At 47.0% G+C, this 26,669-nt stretch overlaps 1 protein-coding gene across 3 annotated transcripts in view; it reads left to right on the top strand.

Moving 5' to 3' along the window:
• The window catches only part of LOC121681756 (tyrosine-protein kinase CSK), a 58,544-nt gene that overhangs the window by 14,795 nt on the left and 17,080 nt on the right, over window positions 1–26,669 (top strand). For 2 of the 3 annotated variants that reach the window (XR_006022274.1, XM_042061678.1), the window contains exons 2-9: window positions 12,873–12,949; window positions 15,457–15,570; window positions 16,130–16,242; window positions 20,930–21,149; window positions 24,631–24,724; window positions 25,971–26,036; window positions 26,286–26,385; window positions 26,566–26,656. Coding sequence is in view for 2 of the 3 variants with exons in the window: in XM_042061678.1 (XP_041917612.1) it covers window positions 12,935–12,949; window positions 15,457–15,570; window positions 16,130–16,242; window positions 20,930–21,149; window positions 24,631–24,724; window positions 25,971–26,036; window positions 26,286–26,385; window positions 26,566–26,656 (813 nt within the window). In the remaining variant the exon portion in view is untranslated. Of the gene's footprint in view, window positions 1–4,895; window positions 5,030–12,872; window positions 12,950–15,456; window positions 15,571–16,129; window positions 16,243–20,929; window positions 21,150–24,630; window positions 24,725–25,970; window positions 26,037–26,285; window positions 26,386–26,565; window positions 26,657–26,669 lie in introns of all 3 variants that reach the window. The other variant, XM_042061679.1, reaches the window with a different exon arrangement.

Raw genomic sequence — 26,669 nt, 5'->3', positions numbered from 1 at the left:
TGTTCAATAATTATTGCCCAGATGTAGGATAGTGCATTTCGGGTAGCCTAATTAAAGCCCACAGCATATAACACCACCAAAGCGTGTTGAGTCCTAATAATAATAGCGGGTTATTGTTACGTGAGCAAATCATGTTATCAAAGAAATAGACGTAATGTAGGAATGCACACATATATATTGCAACAGGTAATGGTGTAGGCCTATCTAACAAAGACCTGAGTGGTTGGAGCGTCATACTTGTACACTGGGCGCAAAGAAGACTATCCTCACATTTTTTCCCTAAAGTTGCAACTGTCAAGGAAATCAGGAAGGCCTAGGGTAGACTATACTGTACATCAGATAGCCTAAAGATTAGCCCCCTCTGCATAGCATTCAGTGATTTGCATACAGTAATTTCAACACTGACCTTGATCTAGCCTAGTTTGGCTATTTAAAGCTACTTTATTGCCAAAACACAACACAATGTAAATTAACTATAACAAACAATAAAGGACTTAGTCATACAAAGTAGGCCTACTATTTTACTGACTATAAAAAATAATAATTATGTAGGAAGTTTAGAACCCAGAATTGACCTGCACACTACAAAAGTGCACCGAATTCAACACAAATGACTCAATACACTTGGAGGAGGTATGAGTCCTTTCTTTTCCAGATATCTTAGGATTTCGCCGTAGTATCGTTTCAGTATCGAGCATCGTGATATTTATGGCAGGTATCGTATCGAAGTCATAATTTTGGTATCGTGACAACACTACCTCACTCTCTCCTGTGTCCTGCATGCTGGTCCCTGATGGCTCCACTGTGGTCACTGTTGCACTCTTCCCCCCTCGGCTTGCTCCAGGTTCTCTGCCCTGATCCCTCACAGGTCTGCCCCATACTAGAGCCCGTCGGTGGGCCGAGACCTCCCTGCTCTCTCACTGGGGGTGCGGTGGTGCTCCTGGTCTTAAAAGATCATCCAGGCTGCCCATAATCCCATCCTCTGGTGTATGAAGAGATCCACTTTTAACAAAAGCCCTTGGATTTGCCCATGTGGCTGTCTGAGCCACCTTCAATATTCAGAATCTGTGTGTGGCACTAGTGATTTTCTGTGGAGGGGTCCCATTTGTTTCAAATCTGTTACTGTTCGTGTTTGTGGTGAACGCCTTGGGATGATGGAGGTCTATCACCTTGCATCAGTTATGATGATGGGAGAGAAAATGGCTTCCAGGCCGTTCTCTCTCTCCGCTGTGAGCAAGCATCCAGCCAGCCTGCACCAGTCTGCCCTCCCTCCCTCTCTCTCTCTCTCTCTCTCTCTCTCTCTCTCTCTCTCTCTCTCTCTCTCTCTCTCTCTCTCTCTCTGGTCCTCTGCGGGCGGTCTGCAGCGCTGTCGCCCAGTGCTGGGGATAGGATAGGATGGGATGAGACGTGACGTGATGGGACGGGGTGCTGTCCTGTGTGGCTCTATGGCCTCTCCTGCTGTGTGTGATCACTGCAGCTCTCTCACCGTTATGATCACCTCTCCGCTCCCTCCTCCTCTCCAACCCCTCCCCTTGCATGCCTTTTCCTCTCTACTGTTCTCCCATTCTCAATTTATTTCTCTTTCTCTTCACAACCTTTTTACTCTTATACATCTTTTTTTTCTGCCTTCTCTCTTGCCCTTTCTTTCTTTCTTTCTTTCTTTCTTTCTTTCTTTCTTTCTTTCTCTCCCTCTCTCCTGCTCCTACTTTCTATCCCTCACTCTCTCTCACTCTCCCTCCCTCTCCCTCTCCACCCCCAGACACATTTATGAAGACCCTTTTGTAACTCCCAGTGTGCCATCCTGAGACATATATAGGTTCTGATTAGACCGGCTGTGCTTCGTAGCCGTTCTTCATTACATAACGGCTCCATTTTAGATGCAGAATTACATCATCTTTAACCTGTAGGCTTACGCCAGCTCCGTTGCTTCATTAGCCCCTGAACATGTGTTTGGTGATTGACTGGCACAGTGACTGGCATCTTCTTGGCGGTGCCATCTGTAGTTCCTGTGGCCAGTGAGGGAACGCTCAATTGGTGCCCATTAGTGAGGGAATCCAGGGCGCTTAGCTAGCCTCATATGACATGAGACAGGCGCTTAATGTCGATTTGCCTGTGTGTGTGCGTGTATGCATTTTTAATTATTTAGACTGTAGCTCAGATGTGAAATCAGAGATGTGAGAAGGAAGTCAAGCCCAGTGTGAGCCTTTTTGTATCCCTCTCTCACATGCACAGACACATTTTCTCTTTTTTCCACCCTTTTTCTACACACACACACCACACACACACACACACACACATGCTCGCTCTGTCTCTGGAGAGGCGTGTAGAGTGTGGAGCTGTCACTGCATGTGCTGCACTGTGCAATGAAGGGAAGGGAAGGGAGATCGGAGATTCGGAGCAAGACAGACAGAGAGCGAGCGAGCGAGAGAGAGGGGGGGGGGGGTAGATGAGAAAAACCTTCTCTGCATACTCTGTGGGCCGGAGCCGAAACATGAGAGATCCATTCTCCCCTGCAGCTTCTTAATCACATACACACTCACACACAATCTCTCTCACACACACACACATACAAACACACGTTGACGTCTACCTCTACTCTCCCTTGCTTTCTTCATCATGAGCTCTTTATCTCTCCGTCATTCCCTCACTTCATCTCATCTCTCTTCTGCATGAATCCTGTCAAGAGGTTATCCCCTCATCTTTCTCCCTCTCCCTCTCTCTCTCCCTCTCCCTCCCTCTCTCTCTCCTACTGTCATCTATGTAAGGATTGGCTGCATCGCACTGAATTTCCATTCACCTGTTCTCCATCATGTGACATCTTCCCTCCCTTCCTCTCTCTTTCCTTCACTCTCTCTCCTCTCTGTCTCTCTCTCTCTCTCTCTCTCTCTCTACACCTCCCTCTCTTTTCTATCTCCATCCCTTTCTTTTCTCATCTCTGTTGCACACTCTCTCATTTTCCCTTCCTCACTCCCTTTGTCTTGTCTTTCTCTCTCTCCCTGTCTCTCTCTCCCCCTCCCTGTCGCTGTCTTACACATACACACACACACACACGCCCCTCCTCTCTCTCCCTCCTTTGCCCTCATTCTTCTTCTCGTCATTTCCAGCTGTCCGCCCACCTTCCCCTCAGCCAGTAGGATTCCCCCGCTCTCCTCGGCTTCTCCCTCTCTCTCTCTCTCATCTGCCGTTCTTTCATCCTCTGCTCTTTCTCCTTTCCTCTCTTTTCCTCATCTTTCTCCTCCCTTCTTCTCTCCCTCGTCTTCCTCCCACCTTTCGTCATTTGTGCTTTCTCCTCTTGCCTTCCTCCTCCTCCTCCTCTTCTCCCGTTACTCTAATACACACTCCTCTCTCCGCTTCTCTCTTCTCCTTTTTTTCTGACCTCTTTTTCCTCAGCATTCTCTCCTCCTCTTCTCCTTCTCCTTTCTGTGCCATATACCCTCCTCCTCCGTCCTCTGTTACACACACACACACACACGCACACACAGCTCCAATCCGCTGTAATGTATGCAATCAGGGAAATGAATGGAGCGCGGATGGATATTACTAGATATAAATAGCATTGGATGAGCAAATTGCCTGTTGGCCGAGCCTCCACTGCTCGCTCTCTCTCTCTCTCTCTCTCTCTCTCTCTCTCTCTCTCTCTCTCTCTCTCTCTCTCTCTCTCTCCCTCCCCCATGTGTATGTCTGCTGAACTCTGTTGTGTCTTTCTTTCTTTCTTCCTTTATCTCATCATCTCCTCTTTTGCATTCTTGACTTTGACGTCCTCCGCCTTTAAGCCCTTTCATCTGCCCTTTATATCTCTTTCTCTGCTCTACATCTTACATCTTAATCTCTTCATCACGGTTCCTGTTAGGCGTTTAGTGCTTGTGGTTCCTCTGTCCTCGTTATTGCTGCAAGGCAGGACTGTTTCATATGATGTGAGCAGCACTCCAGAATTCTCACATGGGTTCAAGTGTCCGTGCACGGAGACTAAGGGAGCTGTGTGTGTGTACGCTTGTGTGTGTGTTTGTGTACGCTTGTGTGTGTGTTTGTGTACGCTTGTGTGTGTGTTTGTGTACGCTTGTGTGTGTTTGTGTACGCTTGTGTGTGTGTTTGTGTACGCTTGTGTGTGTTTGTGTACGCTTGTGTGTGTGTTTGTGTACGCTTGTGTGTGTGTTTGTGTACGCTTGTGTGTGTGTTTGTGTATATTTGTGTGTGTTGCAGGGTTCCCATGGGCCATGAGATTTCTGGAATATCATGGGAATTTAATAAAGTCTATTCCAGCCATGCAAAATCAGAGAATTGTATAATTTGCAAAGTCAGGGATTTTCAGGGAATGTTGTTGTTGCAGTTTAAAAATGTACTTAATGCAATTTTAACCGGTATGCAGCATTGGTAATAATTTTATTAGGCTTTTCCATTACTGCTTGCTTGAGTGGTTGTGGTTAGCCATACTTTGTCAAAGATTTTAGAATGCTGCATGGCTACTCTGAAATGTCGGTGAAGTAATTTCAATTTACCATTTATTATATAATAGGTCATGGAATTCAGGGGGTTTTTTTTGTGCGTCAGGGAAAAGTCATGGAATGTTATATTTGACTTGAGCCCTGATGTGTGTTTGTTTATGTTTCTCTCTGTTTGTGCGTGTGTGCCTGCGTGCATGGCGTGCCTGCATGTATGAGAGTTTGTTTGTTTTTCTGTGTGCTATGTGCGTGTGCGAGCATACAGACTTGAGAACAGTGTGCTTACTCTTCCCTGGTGAGCTACTGTACATCCCCAGTAGATGTGCAGATGTTTGCTGATCTGTGGAGAGACTTTATTTGTTTTAAAGAGTGTGTGTGTGTGTGTGTGTGTGTGTGTTGAGGTGACTCATTCCCTCAGCCCCAGCTCCTTCCCTCTCCTCCCTCTCTGTATCTCAGAAGGCTCCTGAGCGGCCGAGACAGCGGTCATTCTGACGAAGATGGTCAGTGACATGACCTTTTTGCTGCCCCTTGCACCAGAAACATGGTTCTGCAGAACTAGCCTGAGCAGAACCAAGGTCAGCACACACCAGGTACTGTTCAGTGTGTCGCTGTAGTCTGCTGCACTCCTGTGTGTTTAGGTTTAGGTGCCTGGCAGGTACAGCAAACCTGTAAGGTTTTGCCTCACACACATTACTGATACACACACACACACACCATGCTCTGCATTGCTGACACACTGCAAGAGTGTCACCAGACTTATTGTTTATGTTGTCTATGTCGATGTGAAGCGCTTTGCGTAGCCATTTGTGCTGAAAAAAAAAAAATTATTTACTCTTTACCCTACACACACTTCCTTATTACTATTCCAGGAAGTACACAAGCTTTTGAAATGTGTGTCTGTGTTTAGTCTAGTGGCCTTCCACGTGTGTTTAACAGAATTGCTGCCTTCACCATTTCCACCAGCCTAGGTTTTAGAGAGTGGAAACACTATTGTGTTACACGACTTCCTTCAGCTTTGAACCATAGCATCTCAAACCTTGGAAAAGTGCAATGCTGGGTAGGGCTGCACAATATGAACCAATGCCATTATCACAAAGGCTACAAATGATCGTGCACAGTAAATCTTGCCACATTTATGATCTTTGTATTCATATCATCCTCCTTGAGGAGAGCATGCTTACTGTGAGGAGCACAGCACTTTTGGTTGGTGAGCTTCACAATCAGGACTGCTGTGCTTCTCATGCACAAGGCATGCTCCTCACCAATAAGAAGTAGCACAACAAACAGCATACATTGTATATTAAACAAGGACCAAATGAAACACGCCTGAGAGGTAGCTCACCCCTCCCTTCAGTATTGTCAGAGAAATTCCACGCAGGGTTTCGTTTTTGCTTTGGGGACAGTGCTTTGTTTGTTTCCAGTTTTCAGAGCCTGGGCTGCCTACAGAGATCGTTTTTTTTTCTACAGTGTACTCACAGAATGGGCAGCTATTGATCGTGAGGAGAAGATTGCTGAATGTGACAAAAGATGTTATGGGCTTGAAATCGCTGACTGCACCTTTAAAGAGACATTAGGAATATTGAGCTGAATCAATTTATTGACATTCAAAAATCATATCGCAAATCACAATTGCAATATCTGTCAGAAAAATAGCAATTAGACATTTTCCCCAAATCATGCAGCCCTATTGCTGGGTTCAGTATTTTGATGTTAGCTGTGATTTTTGTTTTTATGTACAATGCTAAAACCCAGTGTTGGTCTTTTTTCGTCAATTTAATCTGTCTGTCTAATAGTGAGAGATAGTGTGTCTTTTTTGAACGTAGGAGCAGTGATGTGATGTCAGCCTGTCCTGTGTATTGGTAAGGCTTGCATGTGGGGACTAGTTCGGGGGGGGGTGATAAGCGCTCAACGTCTGCCCTTCGCAAGCGTGTGTGTGTGTTGCGCTTTTCCCTGTGCCTTCTGCCGGTCAGGTTTAATAGGCTTTCATGTTTGAGGACTTTTGGGAGGGCAGGCTGAAGGGCTGTGTGTGTGTGTGTGTGTGTGTGTGTGTGTGTGTGTGTGTGTGTGCGTGCGTGTGTGCGCCCTTGCTCAGTGGGGGGTGGGGGGGATCTTAAGGGATTCTGTTGGCCAGACAAGACACAGACGGCCACTCTAGGTCTGAGACCAACACAAACATATTTGTATGCTGCCACATGCCCACACACACACACACTGTATGCCACATGCCAACAAACACACACACTCTCTCTCTCTCTCTCTCTCGTCTCCCCTCCCCCCCCCCACACACACACACACACACACACAAACACACTTTTTGTGACCCACACACACTCTCTCTACATGCACTCTTGCAACTACATGCCCTTGCATGCTCACTCTCTCTCCTATTCTCTCATATATACACACACACACACACACACACACACACACACACACACACACACACACACACACACACAAGCGCACACACACAGAAAACTTCATCTTCCTGACAGGCTCCCCCCAGAGCCTAGTGGCATGGTTCCTCTGCAGAGCAGAACACCAGATGGGCACAGACCCTTCAGAGAGAGGAGAGGGCAAAGATGGAGGGAGGGAGAGAGCGAGAGAGAGAGAGGAAGATGGAGAGAAACCGAGAGACTGAGAGGGAAGTGTAACCCGAGGGATAATGAGAGGAGAGCCATGTGATAGATGGTGGGAGGGAGGGAGAGAAAGAAATGCACAGAGAGAAAGATGGAGATGGGCTGATCGAGAGAAGTGAAGGGAGAGGGAGAGAGCGGAGATGGATACAGACTGAGGGTGAAGTAGAGGAATAAAAAGAAAAGGGGTGGGTGTAGCTTGGGGTGCAGCAGGTGTGTGTGTGGTGTGTGTGTGTGTGTGTGTGTGTGTGTGTGTGTGTGTGTGTGTGCGCGCCTGATGATGAGAGGCCTGGCTGAGGGGAGGTGGCATGCAGCAGATGGCACAGGCGGCAGCACGCTTAATGAGCCTCACACACTGGAGACACAGACCTGGAGATGCTACAGAGTTTTCTCTCTCACACACATATGCTCGCTCTCTCTCTCTCTCTCTCTCTCTCTCTCTCTCTCTCTCTCTCTCTCGCTCTCTCTCTCATGTCTGATGATCATGACTTTCAAACCCTCAGTCCCCCTCACTTAGATTCTCTCATGCTCTGTTGTTCATAGAAATCATACAGTGTGTGTGTGAGAGAGAGAGAGTCTGTACAGAATCTGTAAGAGTTTACCTGTCTCTGTAGTTTCTTCTCATTCTCAGTCTGTGGAATGCTTTCCCCCCGTTTGCTTCAGTTAATAAGGGCTGTGTGACTCGTGTAGGCTATATGATATTAATGGATCATGATGATGATGTGTTCATGAGGCAGGTGCAGGTGATACTCATCCTTCTCTTGAAGTGCTGTAGACACCATGCTCTGTAAATGCATGTAGATCTCTGTTCATTTCAGACCTAAGACTCAGCAATCAACCCTGAAGTGTGCCACTCACTGCTTATCAAGTTGTATTACTGGTAATCCACAAAATCTTTCAACAGCCTTGGTTTGACACCGCATGGCAGCCTTGTGAGCTGTATATAGTGTGTTTTTGTGTGTTTTTGTAATGTGTTTTATCACCAGAGCTATGTTTATGTGTGTGGTTGTGAGAAGTGAGAAACTATTTTTGGTTGTGTTTTTTCCACTGTAGATGAAAGTTTGTGCTTGTGGTCAACCTTACTGTGTCTGTGTGTGTGTGTGTGTGTGTGTGTGTGAGATTGTGTGTGAGTGAGTGTGTCATAGGTCCACTGATATCTTTTGTCTTATCTCAAATGGCACTATCTCTGCCCATGAGCTATCTTCTGGTAGCACTTTGACAAACTATGCACAACAAACATATGCACACGTACACACACACACAGACATTGGTGTCACGCACTCACACAGAGGCTTACATGCAAAACTCTTGCTTCATTGCTCGGACCAGTGAGTGGGATGTACAGTTGACTTGACACTTGTCTGCTCACTGCATGCACACACAGACATGATGCCCCTTAGTCTATGTACATTAAATAGGCCAGTGTATCTCACACATAGACATACAGACATGACCTTCACATGCCATACATGAAACAGGTGAGGGGACACGCGCACACACACACACACACACACACACACACTCACACACTCTCACACTCTCACACTGGCCAGTCAGAAAGAGGCCTGTCTCTTACCAAAAACACTTGTAAGCATCTGCACAGCTTAAAACTTGCACTTTTACTCTAGGCACACACACATATTATTCAGACGCACACAGACACAGCCGACACACAAAGTTCATCTGCGCTGCCTCTCAGACACTAAATGAGCTGGAACGTGCACTGAACATCATAGCCAGGGAGGGCCTGCTTGTGTGTGTCACTTAACCTTAGGCTATCACAGACACACACACACACACACACACACACACACACACACACACACACTGTTTACCACCAATGCAGAAGTGCCTTGTCATGAGCACAAACACTGCTTTGACTCAGGCCGCCTTTCAAGCAGAAGCCACGCGCCACATCAATGTGTGTGTGTGTGTGTGTGTTTTGGTTAGAATCTGTTGGCCATTTCCATAGCGAGTAGGTCACATTTCCATATCTCTGTTTATTTATTTGTTACTGCGCCTTCCTTGCTAGCACCCCACCAACAACACAAAGGTGCACTCTGTGCAGCTGTAGAGCTGTTGACCTAGCCATGATCTCTCCCAAATACCTCACACAGCTGCTCCGGCTACCAACTATACATGCATACACACACACGCGCGCACATGCGCGCGCTGCACCATGTAGAACCATTAGTTTAACATGGCCAGCAGCACTCGTGATGACAGTAATATGGCCAGTTATCTAAGACAGTATTTTAGCCAAAGCCCAGGGGTAGCAGCTGTTAAAGCGAAGATATCTTCAAACCATGTCTAAAATGTAAGGGTAGAGTCTGTGTGTATTTGTTTGTGTGTGTGTGTGTTTGTGTGTGTGTCTGTCTGTGTGCGCACTGGGATGCTGCTGATGTCAGGTAGAGAAAGGATATGATCAGTGGGGTCTGGACAAGCAGAAATACGGGAAGTACTACTACAGTTACTACGGTTACTATTTATAGCTCACAAGTGTCATTATCCACAACTCTGTGTGTGTCTCTTTTCCTCACCAACTTATCCGACATAAAGCAGCGGATGCCTCAGCTGTCGTGCACATCTGGAGACCACTGCATAGAATGGCACACACGCGCCATTTATAATCGCTCACCCCACACTGTGTGTGTTACCTGTGGCCTCTGCACCAGATGCTCTGGTTTATTCTAATCTCATACTCACTGCCTCTGCTGACAGCCGCCCGGCTAATGAGTGTGTGTGCGTATGTGTTTGTGTGTGGGGCACATTCTGGCTTCAGGCAGATCCAGGCTTACACACCTGTGGTGGAAACACACACACACACACACACGCTCACAGTGAGAAGTAGAAGCCAGGCCACTGTCCTGCATTGGCCTTTGTAAAGTCCTGTTTCATTTGCCTTGGATGGCCATACTGATGGACTTATCAGGAGTTTATTGGCCTTGTAAACGAACCAGATTCTCCTCTCTCCCTACACCGAGTCAGTGATCTTTATGAATATTTGGCGCTCATTTGCAGGAGAGACAAACATTTAATGATGTGTGAATAATTTTTACAGAATGTCTGCACACGGTCAGTGAATGCTTTGTTTAGTAAGTTATTTAGCCATTCAGCTTCAAAGCTCCATATTGTAATGTGAATAAATACATAAAAGTGATAACAGCTATAATAATGAGAGCCTTAAGATGACCAGCATTATTCTCAATATGATCAATAGTTATGTAAATAATATTGTATAATAATTTTCTGTCTGCTTTTTTAAGTTATGGATATCAGTATGTGTTTACTGTAAAGAATAAATGGATAGAAGCCATGTGTGAAATTCCCTACTGTCCCCCAACTTAACAGTGTTTTTTAAAATGAGGAGAGAGAGAGAGAGAGAGAGATTGCATTATCTGCTCTGCTAGATGTGTGTTTTTTCAGTCTCCTTGAAACACAGTGCTTTTTCAGTCTCCTTGAAACACAGTGCCTGGGTGCTGTCCTTGTTGGGTGTGTGTGTGTGTGTGTCATTTGGAGTGGGGTAGAGGCAAAGGTGTGCATTAAGGAAGGGTTACCATGGCAGCAGCAGGCTGCTCAGAAGACAGGCATCACAGCGGGGGGTAGGAGAGAGAGAGAGAGAGAGAGAGATGGAGGGATACACAAGTGAGTGAGGGAGAAGAGGAAGGCAGTCCGTGACATATGAATGTTGATCTAGTAGAACCCCAGTCTGCCATATATCTTTCCGCTACTGGCAGACTACATTTGGACAGTGTGTGTGTGTGGTTCGGTATGCGTGTTTGTATGTGTGTGCTTTCAATTAAATTAACTGGGTTATTGTTGATGAAGGCATACTGTGTGTGTGCGCTTTTTGATTAAATGCACTGGGTTCTGGTTGCTTGGGGCATACTGGTCTGGTCTTATACTAAGCTGCTCTTAGCAAGGCTGATCTTTGTTTGCCCCCAATAGGATGCCTTAGATCCTTCCCCTGATACCCACGCACACACACTGATGGATCACTTGTGTGTTCATCTAAACCAGAGCCCTCCATGCCTCCCCCCGACTGTTTCAGGGAACATGAACACCAACGATGAACATGAACAAGGCTCTTCCTCCCTTTCCAAAACAGTCACATCTGCCAAACCATGGTACACAATACAGGAAGACATTTTAAAAATGTTAGTTTGTGAACACACTCTCTCACACACACACACACACACACACACACACACACACACATGCACACAAACACATTGACATATCATCCTTGACATCTGCAGACAGCTATGGATCAGCATTCTTGTATCTTGGAGCAGCTGTTGCTTAAAGGCTTGCAGCCCTGGCACATATGTTCCCCTGTGGGGCTGACGCGCTGATCACATGGGGCGACTGACTCTGTGGAACATCACTCGAGCGCTGACCTAACACATGTTCTAAGATCAGCTGACTGGATACTGGTCACTGTAATACCCTCTGACCATACAGGCGTTCCTGGCGGCCCCCTATGGTTCCGACCCTGGTGCTGCCCTCGGACCACAAGTAGAAGAAGCCTTACTGCCAGCACATCGAGTACATTTAGTCTGCTGATAGTTCTGCTGGTTCCCCTTGAGGTCGGGTGGAGTGGTTCACTTTCAGTTCTGCCACTGAGGAACTAGAAAAATCTACCCTGGGAAATCGCCCGTGTTTTTCAAATGGCGTAAGAGGCCACAATAGGAGCTAGTGCTGTCTGCCGTCTGAGTGGGATGTGTTTGGGTTTTAAACACAGGAGTGAAGCAGGCTCTGTTTGTCCCCACAGGGGCACCACCCTTTTTCCTCACAGACCCTGTTTACCCCGGCTACACATTCATCATTCCTTACCATTTTTTTCTGCAGCCTTGAGAGGAGGCGTACTCTGTCGGGTAGCGGAGGAGGGTGCACCGTTCTGATTGGCTGACGGAGCCCGGCTATATTTGTCTGTCTGTCCTCTGATGTGCTGCAGTCTGCAATTAAGCAGCTTCCTGTTTCTGCAGGATACAGCAGCCCAGCCGTGTGTGTGTGTGTGGGGGGGGGGGGGGGGGTTATGGAAAGAAACAGAGATATGGACCCTACTGCTGTATGTAGGCTGTGTGATGATGACGTGTGTGTGTGTATTTGTGTGTTGCCTTCCATACTGTCATCCATAATATCATGCCTACCAACATCTGACTTCACCCCCTCCAGCAGTGATGTCGCTTAGTAAGACCGAAAAATCACACACCACACACACCCACGCACCCTCCCGCCCTCCCTGCCATCGGAAAATCTGCGTCAGAAGGAGCCACTTCCTCCCCCTCTCCCGGTGCTGCGTTTCACTTCCTGTTCCCCTCTGTCTGATCGAGCGAGCAGGAGGGTGCTGCCCGGTCAACTTCCACACAGCGCAGGTGGGGCCGTCTCGCCTCCCAGCATGCTTTGGGCCAATGTGGGCAGGCTTGAGGAAAGGCCGAGGAAAGTCTCTCTCTCTCTCCCTCTCCCCCTCCCCCTCCCCCTTATTTCTTTCCTTCAACCCTTTTCTCTGTATGACCTACACTAGAGAATATGAACTATGCCAGTTGCATATCGAAGAGCTGGGCTGACCTCTCCATAGTTGTGTGTACGCGCATGACTGCCGAACCAGCAAATCCTCATTACTCATTGTCCAGCTGAACTTCAGACTGTGTCTGTGTGATTATGTATGTGTTTATTTATTTGGTTGTGGGATTTGAGATAATTGCTCTTCTTAACATGGAAACGATGTCTGTGTAGTGTTATATTGTCTCAATTTGATCTCTCTATTGATAACTCTTGATCTCTCCCCCTCCAGCTCTGATGGTACCAGCTCAACTGTGACGTCTGAGAGAAGACCCTCTACCCCACACCCTCACCATGTCTGGGATCCAGGTAACACATACACACACACATGTACTATATAGAATCACCATGTGTAAAACTCTGGTAGCTCATTTGCACACAGTTCACAGGTACAAATGACCCCCCCCCCCCCCCCCCCCCCACAAACACAGTCACACGCAAACACACACACTCTTTCATAGTAGTATATGGTAAGCCACAGAGCAAGGTCTGCTGGCTGTATTATGGAACAATGACAGTCAGTGGTGCATTGCTGTGAAGCCAAGATTGGACCTCTTGTTTTGCATATCCTTGCTCACAGTGCACACACAGAGAGAGAGAGAGAGGGGTGCTCTGCCTGTTCGTTATATGCCCGTCTTGTTTCCTGAGGAAGTTTTGTTCACGGCTCAGTGCTGATGCACTAATCCTGCCAGGCGTAGAATAACATCTTCACCCTGCCCGCCTCTCTTAAATGAGTTTCACAAAAAAATAAAGCACACGCACACACACCCTCACACACACACATGCACACAAACACACACACATGCAGGCGTAGTGAGACGGGGCCGTTTGTTCTCGGCTACCTCCTTTTATGATGAAAGAGGATTAAATGGCTACATGGCACCAACCCATTTGTCTGGCTGTGTGCCTCTCTGATATAGATGTGTCCTGACACACTCTTTCTCTCTTACACACACACACACACACACACACACACACACACACACACACACTCATTGTGTCTCTCTTCTCTCTTCTGTCCATCTTCTCACTCTCATCTTTGTATTTCTCTCTCTCTCTCTCTCTCTCTCTCTCTCTCTCTCTCTCTCTCTCTCTCTCTCTCTCTCTCTCTCTCTCTCTCTCTCTCTCTCTCTCTCTCTCTCTCTGTGTTCTAAACAACACCTGCTGCTATCTGAAAGACTGGCTCTGTGTTTCAACAGCTGTCTCTGGGCAAAACATAAAAATGTATCAAATATGAAACGGCCTCGTCTCGCAACAGTCACTGAACCAGAGAGAACTAGGGCTGGGCACCGAAACACGGTTCTAATATGGCACCGGTGCCGACGCAAACGGTAGTAACTGCAACAACGTGGATTTCGGTGCTTAAATAGCGTTTTTTTTTATTTTATTTTTTTATACAAGGCATCACTGCATGTCATGCACCATCTCTAATGTCTTGCTCTGATAGCAACACATCCAGACACAGTTATCGATAGCTAACATAAACACTGGATGTATAAACCAGAGGGGTGCACCACATAGGCCAGTGGACAGTGTTTGACAGCTTGCGTGAGCCCAGGTAGCTTACTTTAAAGCAATTTCGCGAGCTCCTGTCAAAATCTAGCAGTGGGTCTAACTACACACTAGCAAAAGGCTATGAAACAACATCAACAGTAGCCTATATGTTACACAATATTCTTGCTAATGCGCTAACTGGCATTTATTTGAAATGTTGTCTGCAAGTTGTAAGGTGAATTCTAAACAACATAATGGCATGATATTAATCTTTCATGTGCACGAGGCCCATATAGCATCAAAATGAATATGAAGATCATGTCAAAAGTTTGCTGGCAAAAACATAAATATGTAGGTTACATACCTGATGTCACTGAGCTGTCAAAGAGGCTACGAAACCATCTCCATACATTATCGCTAATTATACTCAGCTGACTGGTGTTAGCGCATAGCCATAGTTGCTGTTAAAATGCCTACTAGGCTAACGCTGGGAATCTAAACACTTCAACACCGACATGTAACCTAACATGTTCAAAACTATTGCGTGTTATGGGTTAAGACATGACATTTCTTGAAGTATTTGGGAACACACTGAATTAACTGTTAGCCCCTTTTCCCTGTTAGATTAGCTTGCTTGCAAATGCCGATGTCCATGACCTGGCAGTTCTATGGCAAGCGGTTTTAACATACCTTATGGCAAACCGCCTACACTGGGTAAACTTGAAAGCAGAGCTTACCATTGTGTGTGCATGCATGGCAAGCTGTTTTAACATTTAAATGTATTATTTGTAGGAGCAATGAGATATTGATAGTAAATTGAAGATAACAGTTCAATTTCATGTTCAAATTTGTCTTATCAATAAAAAAAAGCAATTCATGCTTTAGACCTATTTAATTTAAAACATTTTAATAACAAACACCGACACCGTTTTAAAAGTATCGATTTAGCACCGGTATCGGATAAAACCCAAACGATACCCAACCCTAGAGAGAACACACACACACTCTCTCACTGCTATGACCTTTCCTTTCCTTTTGATAAGGGTCTGTTAAATTTATTTGCTGCCTCTTGGGTTTCCCCAGAAGCTTGAGGTTTCCAACATGTGTGGGCTATTTGCCAGTGCACTTGTAAAACACAGACTTGGCCACATTTTAATGGTTGTTTTTTTCCCCTTTCTATTTGTATGCTTACAAAGTGTTCAGTCCAACCCAGCCCAGCCCAAACCAGTCTTGTCTTCCTAGTTGTAGTACAGTTTCAGCCACGCTGAAACATGGACTACATTACCCATCATGCCGGTCTCTCTTTCCTTCTGTCCCCACAGGCAGCCTGGCCACCCGGCACAGAGTGTGTGGCCAAATATAACTTCCAGGGCACCACGGGTCAGGACCTGCCCTTCTTCAAGGGAGACGTGCTCACCATCATCGGTGTCACCAAGGTGCGTAGGAACCAAAGTTTCTAGAGCGCGCCGCTCTAGAATTGATAGAAAAATGTAACTTGTAAAGCTAACAATGTGCATTTCAACATAATTTACGCTGCTGTTCATTTGGGGCAGCCATGGCTTACTGGTTAGCGCTTCGGACTTGTAACCGGAGGGTTGCCGGTTCGAACTCCGACCAGTTGGCACGGCTGAAGTGCCCTTGAGCAATGCACCTAACCTCTCACTGCTCCCCGAGCGCCGCTGTTGTTGCAGGCAGCTCACTGCGCCGGGATTAGTGTGTGCTTCACCTCACTGTGTGTTCACTGTGTGCTGAGTGTTTTTCACTAATTCACGGATTGGGATAAATGCAGAGACCAAATTTCCCTCACGGGATCAAAAGAGTATATATATATACTTATACTTATTTCCTGCTTATGCACAGTTAGTGTCATTTGTTGTAATATTGTATCCTGTAATGTCCTGAGATGGTACAGGATTAGTGAAGAGTGGCCTGTGTGTTGGAGAGTGGCGTGACTGTGCTGTGCTGTGCTGTGCTGTGCTGTGTCCACATCTGCAGGACCCAAACTGGTACAAGGCTAAGAACCAGGTGGGCAGAGAGGGCACCATCCCCGCCAACTACGTCCAGAAGAGAGAGGGGGTCAAATCAGGGGGCAAGCTCAGTCTCATGCCGTGAGTAGATGCCATGTTCTTTGCACTCACTCACTGACTCACTTACATGCTCCTCGTACACACACACACACACACACACACTCGCTCGCATGCACACACGAATGCAAACACACTGGCGTGCATACAAGCACACCATAACATAGCTGTGATGATGCTATGAGTGCTATGCAGTGCATACGTAGATCTGTGCATACACCCCAGTCCAGCTGCATCTGGACAACCTGTGTCCTGCGCATGTAGACGCACACACATACACAGACACACGCCCACACATACAGACACACGCCCACACACACACACACACACACATATACACATACACACACACACACACACATCTGGACAACCTGTGTCCTGCGCATGTAGACATAGTACCATCATCCCCTCATCCAGCCCTGAGACCCAAATGGGCCTGCCTGGCAGATGGCTGATCGTTCAGTGAGGACCGCTCTACTCCATCTCTCCTCCATCATCAGTCCAGTTCTCTTCATGTCCTTCACTCTCCTTCTCATCCCCCCCACACACTCCCACAGTTCCTTTTCCCATGCTCTTTCCTCTCCTCCTTCTCTCTCTCCATCTCTCTTTCTCTAGCCATCTTTATATCTCTCTCTCCATCTCTCTCTTTATCTCTCTCCCTCCCCATCCCTCTCTCTCTCTTTCTCTTTCTGCAGTGCTGGTAAGGTGTGGTCAGTGAGCTGTACATCAGGTTGGTGTCGGCCTCTTTGAAGGAGAGTGTCCGCCCCCTCACTGTCTCATCACTTTGCATAATTCTGTCCTGTGCAGCACACTTGTCTCTTCCCTTGTGAACTGCCCCGTGTGTGTGTGTGTGTGTGTGTGTGTGTGTGTGTGTGTGCGCGCAAGAGCCATTATGGAGGCAAATCATCATCATCAAACAAAACCTGCCCCAGAACACCAGGATTAAACCGTCTTCGTTTGCTTTAGGGACACACACACATACAGGTACACTGTGAAAGACAGAACACACACACAAAGATACACACTCAGTCACTCACACAGACCCTGATGCCACCTCTTATCATGTGGAGTATTCAGCAGCTCTAAGAGTATGAACAGTGCAATGGGAGGATGTGTGTGTCCGTTGGAGGAGGTGGTTGCAGTTCTTTGTGTGTGTGTATGTGTGTGTACCCGTGTTTGTGAGGCAAAGGATGGAGGTCTTTGTGAGAATATGTGCTTCTTTGTTTGCATGTGTCCGTGGGTTCACAAGTCAAATCAGACGGGTTGCTCAAGGGTAGACTGGAGAATGTTGTGAAGGAAATCACTCTGTGTGTGTGTGTGTGTGTGTCAGAGCGGAGACGGCTTCCTGCTGTGTGCTGTACTATTGTATAATGTGTTGCCGGAGTGTCTCGATGCCTGCTGTTCACTGAGAGCCTCAGCCTGCCCCCTGCTGGTTGAACTCTGAACTGCAGCCAAGGCACAGCACTCAGCCAAGCCTCTGAGATTGGGCCTAACATGTATCTGGGCTCATAGATACTCGTCCATTTGTCCATTGTCCCGTCTCCTGCTTCCTCTGTGTGTGTCGCTCCCACCTCCCTGGGCATCGGGGTCTGCTCTGTGAGAGAGTCAGGCTCTGTGAGAGAGTCAGGCTCTGTGAGGGAGTCAGGCTCTGTGAGAGAGTCAGGCTCTGTGAGAGAGTCAGGCTCTGTGAGAGAGTCAGGCTCTGTGAGAGAGTCAGGCTCTGTGAGAGAGTCAGGCTCTGTGAGAGAGTCAGGCTCTGTGAGAGAGTCAGGCTCTGTGAGAGAGTCAGGCTCTGTGAGAGAGTCAGGCTCTGTGTGTCTATTCATCACCAGGCTGCTAACTCTGTTGTTTTTTTTTGTGTTTTCCCTCACTTTCCTGCTTTCTGCCGGTCCTTTTGCAAGAAAATAGAAAGAGTTAAGCTTCTCTACCTTTCCTGCCCCTTTCCTTTCCCCTACCCTGCCTTTGCCCTCGTGTGTGTGTGTGTTGACTCGCATGACTCCCTGCTCTAAATCGGTTGTCTATTATTCTCTCATACTCTGTCACTCCATCCTTCTGTACCTCCTCACAATCTCTCCATCACTCTTGTCTCCATGCCAGTTTGTTTTTCTCTCTCTCTCTCTCTCTCGCTCTCTCTCATCTTCATCTTTCTCACTGTTTGTGCTTTGTTCACATGGCAAATCCCCTTTCCTCACTCTTGTTTTCTGTCTCCTGTTTTCTCTGCTCTCTCTGTTCTGATTCAGGTAGGGCATAATGCAACTTAAGTTGATGGAAACATTTAATTGCATCAACTCGCATTTGTTGCGATTTTCATAGCTGTTTACAGTGAAGTTCCCAGTTTTGAGCCCACAGCTATTCACTACCCCCTTTCTTGGATTAGGAAGTGGGTAGAAAATGTGCACAGACTCGCATTTTCTTTAGCCAAATTTTTATAAATGCACTGAAAATGTGGAGATGATTTGGATGGAACGGCAGCCACAGAAACTCTCTCTTCTTCTCCTTTTTCTCTCTCTCTCTCTCTTTCTCTCCCTCCCTCCCCTCCCTCCCACTGGCTGTGTGTGTATGTTTGTGTGTTTGTTGTTCCAGAGTGTTTGCGTCTCGGATGACTGTGCGGTCAGATTAAGCTTGAGGTTGAGAGAGGCCGCTGAGTGACCGTGCGCGAGAGAGAAGTATCCCTCCCCACTGATCTAATCATCTCAATCCACACTAAGCAGCTTTTGGCCTGGCCACCGCCCTCGAACTCAGCCTCTGATCATGGGGCTTCGCTGCCTCGGTTCCCCCCCTTTGTGTTCACGCGCACCCACCCTTGCAGATCTACCTGCTAAACAGCCCCAATCAATTAGACACCCTCACACTTCCATGACTGCTACTGCTGCTGCAGGGGATTGCTGCCTCAGATTGGTCCCTTCCAGAAGCCACGAACAAGGCCCTTGTGTGTGTGTGTGTGTGTGTGTGTGTCTCTCTGTCTTACATTCCTGCCTGTCTGTGTGTATCTCACTTCATCTCTCTCTCTCTCTCTCTCTCTCTCTCTCTCTCTCTCTCTCCCCCTCCCCCTTTTCTCTCTCTCTGTCCCTCACTCAATCCCTCTGCACGTGTGCTCTTTTGACTGTACCAGATTTATAAGATACTATCTATATAGTGACTCCTGACCTGCCACCGTCCTGGCCTAGTAGTGCGTTTACACTGTGCCACCATCACAGGGTCAAGTCTCTTAAGGAGTCTCAACCCTGTCTCTCTATTGGGATTGCTGCAACAGGCTTGTGTGAATTAGCTAGACTATATTTAGTCCTGGTTCAGGTCTTGGTTCTGAAATGGCAGTGCCAGCCTCTGTTCTCTGCAGGCTTGTATATATCTCTGACGTGTGTGTGTGTGTGTGGCTGTACATTGCACTCGTCCCCGCGTCGGAACGTCTTCCTGTTATTGCACTGCTGCTTGGTGAGTTTCCTCCCCTTTCCTCAGTCGCTCAACACGCCCTGTTGATCCGGTCACAGCGGCCAGGTAGCTCACCACTCCTTCAAGACCCAGAGCCAGTTCACAGTCTTGTGTGTGCGTGCGGTGCGCACGTGCGCAGAGCCAAGTTGCAGCTCTAGCCTCTTTGAAGACGCAATGCAGCTCGTGTGTACATTTTTGTGTGAGTACAGTGTCGGGTTGATGTTCACTTCTCTTCAACACACCCAGTAGCCCGAAGCAGGAGTGTTTGTGTGTTATCTGTCATCAGTGGGTTGAGTACGGCCAGGCAGTTACTCCTCTAAGGCACACTCCAACATGTGTGTGCGTGTGTGTGTTAAGGAGCAACTCTTTGATCTGTAGTCTTGTGTGTGTGTGTGTGTGTGTGTGTGTGTGTGTGTGTTTCTGTTTGTAGGTGTGCACTGTGCAGGGCAAGTGACTGGCAAGGTCCCATAAGAGGCATAGCACAGGCTGTTTGATGTGTTTGCATAGTGTTTGTGTTTTTGTGTGCGTATTAAGGAACAGGTAGCTGCTTCTGGAACCTCTGAAGTGTCTTTGCATCTCCTTTGGTGTGTTTTTTGTTGTAGCAGAAAGCAGCCTTCTGTCTTTATCAAATGCTTAGTAGTCTCCCTGTGCTCATGTACAGTGTAAAGTCTCTTAGGATCTGTTGACTTTCATGGCACATTACTAACATAAAGCCCAACATGCCAAAGCTAAGGTGTATAGAATGGGAGGTTTATATTCCATATCAAACATAGAGAACTCAAATTTAGCTAGCCCATCACTAACTTAAACAGTGATGACAAGCTATCAAAAGAAACTGGAAACGTGTGTGTGTGTGTGTTTGTGTTTGTGTTTGTGTTTGTGTGTGCGTGTGTGTGTGTGCGCGTGCGCCTGCCTGCCTGGTGTTAGTAATAATGATCGTGATGAGGCTCATGTCCAGTCACAAAGGCTTCTCCCTGAGAATATATGCTTGTTAATGTCGTGAATCAGTATTCTGATCTGCTGGTGTAGCCATGGGAACATGTCTGTGTTACATTGGTCCCCACTGTTGTAGCTGGTCAGTGTTTCTGTATGTTCCTCATGGGCCCTTGTTTAAATGGTGTGCAAAAGTGGGTTGGGTGGATGCCCTAAAAAGCCATGGCACTGACTGAAGGTACTGGGATCCCTTTGTAGTGCTAGACCTGCGGGCAATATGCTTGTGTTCACGGTGGTATCCTCGTACTCATCTCTCCTCTCTCGCTGTGCCTCTCTCCGCTGCTTCTAGATGGTTCCACGGGAAGATCTCTCGGGAGATGGCGGAGCGTCTGCTGTACCCGCCCGAGACGGGCCTTTACCTGGTGCGCGAGAGCACCAACTACCCCGGCGACTACACGCTCTGCGTCAGCTGCGACGGCAAGGTGGAGCACTACCGCATCATCTACCACAACGGCAAGCTCAGCATCGACGAGGAGGAGTTCTTTGAGAACCTCATGCAGCTGGTGGAGGTGAGGTTAATACACACATCTGTGTGTGTGAGTGTGAGAAGGAATGTGTGTGGTTGTCAAGCTGCAGACAAGTGTTTATGTGTAGTTGCTGAATTGCAGGAATATCTGCGTTTTGTTGAGTGTGCAGGTGTGTGTGTGTGTGTGTGTGTGTGTGTGTTCTATTATGGTATGCATCTTCTAATAAAGACTCTTGTGTATTTTAGTGTGTGGGTGTGTGCTTGCAACTGCACAATTAGGTGTCCAGTATGTGCAGTAATGTAGAGGTGTGTTTGTGTGATCAGACCTGAGTTTTGGTCCGGGGAACAAATCATTGCTGCGCAGAAACCGCTGAGGTGCATGAAAAATAAATAAAACAAACATGTACACACACACACACACACACACACACACACACACACACACACACACACACACACACACACACATACACACACTCTCATTTTACCTTTCCTGTGGGTCATTAGCGTGGCCTACTTATGCTGGCATTGAGGCAGCGTTGTTTGCTGGCTGCTTAGACTAATTGTTTTATTGACTGGCTCCCTGTTGTCCTTGTAAACACACGGAGAGTCCTCTTCTCTTCTCTCCTCTTCTCTTCTCTCCTCTTCTCTTCTCTCCTCTTCTCTTCTCTCCTCTTCTCTTCTCTCCTCTCCTCTCCTCTAGTTTGTCCTCCACTGGTCTCTTCTCTCCTCTCATCTCTTTTAATCTCCTATCCTGGTCTCTCTTCTGGACCTCCAAACACTCTTTGCTGTTCTTTATTCACATTATGCGTGAAAAACAGAGCACATCTCAGGGCAATGGGAAAGTGTGTGTGGTGTGTGTGTATGAGAGAGAGAGCTGAATCTGAAGGTGGAAGGCTTTCATCCTCCGATAAGGAGGCTGCTAAATTGTAGGCAATCAGATTTTAATTAAGCTTGATCTTTTTCCCAGAGGCATGGGGATTTGGGCAGGATCATCCCACAAGTTCCAAGAACAACACACAAACACACATAAACACACACACAAACACACACACACACACAAACACATAAACACACGCACACACACATAAACACACACATAAACACACACAGTCCACATCACACTACACGGTCACTGCTCATTTTTCAGTAATTCCTCACTTCCCCTCACTCGGGTAGTTTATTTGGTTCACCGCTGCTCTTGTTGATTTGTCGCTCCTCCCATCTCTCTCTCTCTCTCTCTCCTCTCTCCTCTCTCATCTCTCTCTCTCTCTCTCTCTCTCTCTCTCTCTCTCTCTCTCTCTCTCTCTCTCTCTCTCTCTCTCTCTCTCTCATTCAAAAGTTGCTTTATTGGCATGAGAAATTAACTTGTATTGCCAAAGCAGTTGGTACATGTTGAAGGTAAGACATAAAAACAACTACAGAGACAAAACATATACACATACCTGTAAACTGATATAGACATTTGTATAAACATACCACTTCACTGAGATTTGTGAACAATAGCACTTAGTTTTACATTGGTTAATTGAATAGTATTATTGAGAGTTCATTGAAGGCAGTATCTCTCTCTCTCTCTCTCTCTCTCTCTCTCTCTCTCTCTCTCTCTCTCTCTCTCTCCTCTCTCTCTCTCTCTCTCTCTCTCTCTCTCTCTCTCTCTCTCTCTCTCTCTCTCTCTCTCTCCCCCTCCCTCCCTCCTTCCTTCCTTTCCTCCTCTATCTTCTCTCACTCACCTCACAACCTCTTTCTCTCTTTTCCACCTTCTCCCTCTTTCCACCCTCTCATCTCTTCCTCTCCCATCTCTCTATCCCTCTTTTCTTCTTCCCTCTCCTCCTCTCCTCCCTGTGCTCCGTCTGCAGACCTCTCTGGCCCGGCTCTCTACTCCTAATTAGCCCCCCTGAGGTGCAGACTCCAGGCTCCTGAGCCACAAAATCCACGCTTCACAAAGCTAGCCGATTCCACTCAACTAGTCACTCCGAGTGACACTGACTGACTGGGTGCTTAGCAAACCCAGACGGTTGTCTGAAAACACTGGGCGTGGATTTTTTTCATCAGTACGACTCCAGCTGTTGACTCCTGTAACTGTCTGGCTGTGTGCGCTCAGACCTCTGTGAGCTTGGCATTCATTATCATTGTCCAGTAGCCATATGTTTCAGAGTGTCGCCCTTGTGTCCGTAATCGTGTGTGTATGATGTTTTCCCTTCCAGTTAAGTGAGTTAAAAAAGAAAAAAAAACTCAAGCTGAATGGATCTCATGTCCTTGCAGTGAGAGGGCTCTTTTTAGTGCCTGTAGATGTGCTGCCATGTGCTGATTCCCTAAGTGGGGAAGTAGCTGCATGCGAATCACTGCGTAGAGAATGGAAGTCATGGGAGAGAGAGAGAGAGATAGGGGTTGTGAATCCGGCTTTGTGTGCGATCGTTGCGGTGACTGCAGCAGAGAGGGGTGACGCACACTGCTTATGCCCCCTGCTGGTGGTTGTAGGAATAGTCTCAGTCTGTTCATCAGAACACACATGCAGCCCTGAGATGCCTCAGCTCCTCCCTACCATGACAAATGCTGCAGGGGTGGCTGAGCTTGACTGACGAGTTAGTCACTGGCGGCCTCAGAAGCTGTGTGATTTGTCTACACACACACACACACACACACACCTGGTGCAAGGTACCTATGTCAGGAGTATCTGCCACTTGCACGCAAACGGTCAGGTTTCTGTTTTGTATACATATAGGGATTTCTGACCAACATCTAACAGCATTGTTTGTCTCCTCCTCCTCCTCCCTCATTCTCTGCCTGTTTGTGTGCAGGGGGCGATTGATCAATATGATTGGGTTAGCTCCGGTGAAGGCTATAGCAGGACCTCTCTCACACCCACACACGCACATATGGTCTCGATCAAGTCATTCCCATAGTAGCCCTTCAGACGGATCTATTAGCTATGGTTCTGTTCCCAGCATGCATTGCTCCCCAGAGAACCTCATCCATCGCACTCAGCGTGGCCCAGACCAGCAGGAAGCCCCATGACTCACTCACAGGGGGAAGCCCTAGACTATGTTGTTTTTAACATATCTCTATGGTCCAGATAGGGACAACACAATATGTAATGTTTCCAACACATTGCTTTTGTTATTCATGTCAAGAGTGTACACAGTAGATAGATAGATATATAGATACTTTATTGATGCCCAAGGGGAAATTCAAAATGTGTTCAAAATGTGTATGTGTTGAAAATAACACAACTTGTGGTGTTTTTAACACATCTCTGTGTCCAGATAGGGACAACTGAACCCAGCAGCAAATACCACTTACAACTTTCTGCGATCTAAGAGCCTATGGCTGCATCCACGTATCTACACTAGCCTACTGTATAGAGTAGTGTATGCAGTAGTGTGTCTGTGTGTGTGTGTGTGTGGTGAAGAATTTGCCTCTCCTGTTTCTTTCTGTTTGCTCCCTCTGTGTGTACAAAATGTTAAAATGTTTGAAGATGTATATTGGTGATTTTAATGTGTTAATTGTTTGTGTGTGTGCAGCACTACACCAAAGATGCCGATGGCCTGTGCACCAGACTCATCAAGCCAAAGCTGATGGAGGGAACGGTGGCGGCCCAGGACGAGTTCTCCAGGAGTGAGTCAATCTTACACACACGCACACACACAATACATTATCCTGTTGAGTCAATCTCTCACACACTCACACATACACTAAACTATACTGTTGAGTCGATCTCTCTCTCACACAGACACATACACACACACACACACACACACACACACACACACACACACACACACACACACACACACACACACACACACACACACACACACTAAACTATACTGTTTTACTCACTTACACTATACCCTAACACACCAACACTACAGCTTTTTTTTTTACTTCCATACATACACCATTCCATACCATTTATACCTTACGGCATCGGATGTACACACCATTGTCTCATAAGCACACTCTCTGTCACTCTCTCCCACACACACCCTTTGTCCCATTCACATAACACTTGGTCCCTCACCGCTGGATCATGGCCATCCTGCATGCTCAACAGCCACAGCAGGCTCAAGTGTGAATACACACACACACACACCACACACACACACACACACACACACACACACACACACACACACACACACACATATGCTTTTTTGCATGTGTGTGCCATGTCTGAGAGTATGCTTTTGTATATGTGTGTGCCATGTCTGAATGTATGCTTTTGTATATGTGTGTGCCGTGTGCTTTATATACAACCTTTATGTACAACTTTTATGTACAACATCAGAAGCCAGGCTGTAAGCCTGTAAGTGTGTGTGTGTGATGGAGTCTGTAGTGTTAAATGTTGAGTGCATTGACTGCTGGAGACCTGATTGTGTTGAAGAGTAACACCATGCTGTACAATCTTTGCGATGCTAACCCATATGATCTCAGGCCTCTTTGCCATGCTAACCCATATGATCTCAGGCCCTCTTTGCGATGCTAATATTATCTCAGGCCTCTTTGCGATGCTAATATGATCTCAGGCCTCTTCTCGATGCTAATATGATTTCAGGCCTCTTCTCGATGCTAATATGATCTCAGGCCTCTTTGCAGTGCTAACCCATATGATCTCAGGCCTCTTTGCAATGCAATGCTAACCCAGTCCTCTGCAATGCTAACCCATGTGATCTCAGGCCTCTTTGCAATGCAATGCCAACCCAGTCCTCTGCAATGCTAACCCAGTCCTCTGCAATGCTAACCCATATGATCTCAGGCCTCTTTGCAATGCTAATCCATATGATCTCTTGTGTTTGGACCCATTTCTCTCCCACTGTTCCCTCCTCCTCTGTCTGTCACTCCCTTCCCTGTTTAAATAAAGGCGGGTGGGCTCTAAACAGAAAAGAGTTGAAGCTCATCCAGTCCATTGGAAAAGGGGAGTTTGGCGGTAAGTGTCTCTGTCAGCGTGTCACTGCCTGGCTTTATGTATGTTCACAGCCAGAAGTCTTGGTACGTCAAGGTCGTATAATTAGGTGTAGGCTATACTATGGTGGAGAAATATCTGGTTTGGTTTAGTGTTAGACTACAGGTTTATGAGAACCTTTATTGTAGGACCACATCCCACAAATTTGGGTGTATTGGATGTGTTCTTTATTTGAAGTGTGTGTGTGTGTGTGTGTGTGTGTGTGTGTGTTAGATGTGATGGTGGGAGACTACAGGGGGACCAAGGTGGCCGTGAAATGCATCAAAAACGACGCCACAGCTCAGGCCTTCATTGCAGAGGCCTCAGTCATGACGTAAGTCTGAGCGTGCTCACACACACACACACACAACACTGCTGTCACTGCACTGTTACGTGCATTTGGTTCAGCTATGCTTCTTCACTCTTTCTCTTTCTCTTTCTCACTCTCACTCTCACTCTCTTTCCTCCCTTCTTCTCTGTTCTTTTTTCTTCTCTCTGTTCTGTTCTCTCTCAGGCAACTGAGACACACTAACCTTGTGCAGCTGCTGGGTGTGATCGTAGAGGAGCGAGGAAGCCTCTACATAGTCACCGAGTACATGGCCAAGGTTAGCCTGAAGA

The sequence above is a fragment of the Alosa sapidissima genome, chromosome 14 (assembly GCF_018492685.1).
Source record: "Alosa sapidissima isolate fAloSap1 chromosome 14, fAloSap1.pri, whole genome shotgun sequence".
Classification (NCBI taxonomy): domain Eukaryota; kingdom Metazoa; phylum Chordata; class Actinopteri; order Clupeiformes; family Clupeidae; genus Alosa; species Alosa sapidissima.
Note: the sequence above shows the minus strand (reverse complement) of the source record. Positions and strands in the feature narration are given on the sequence as shown.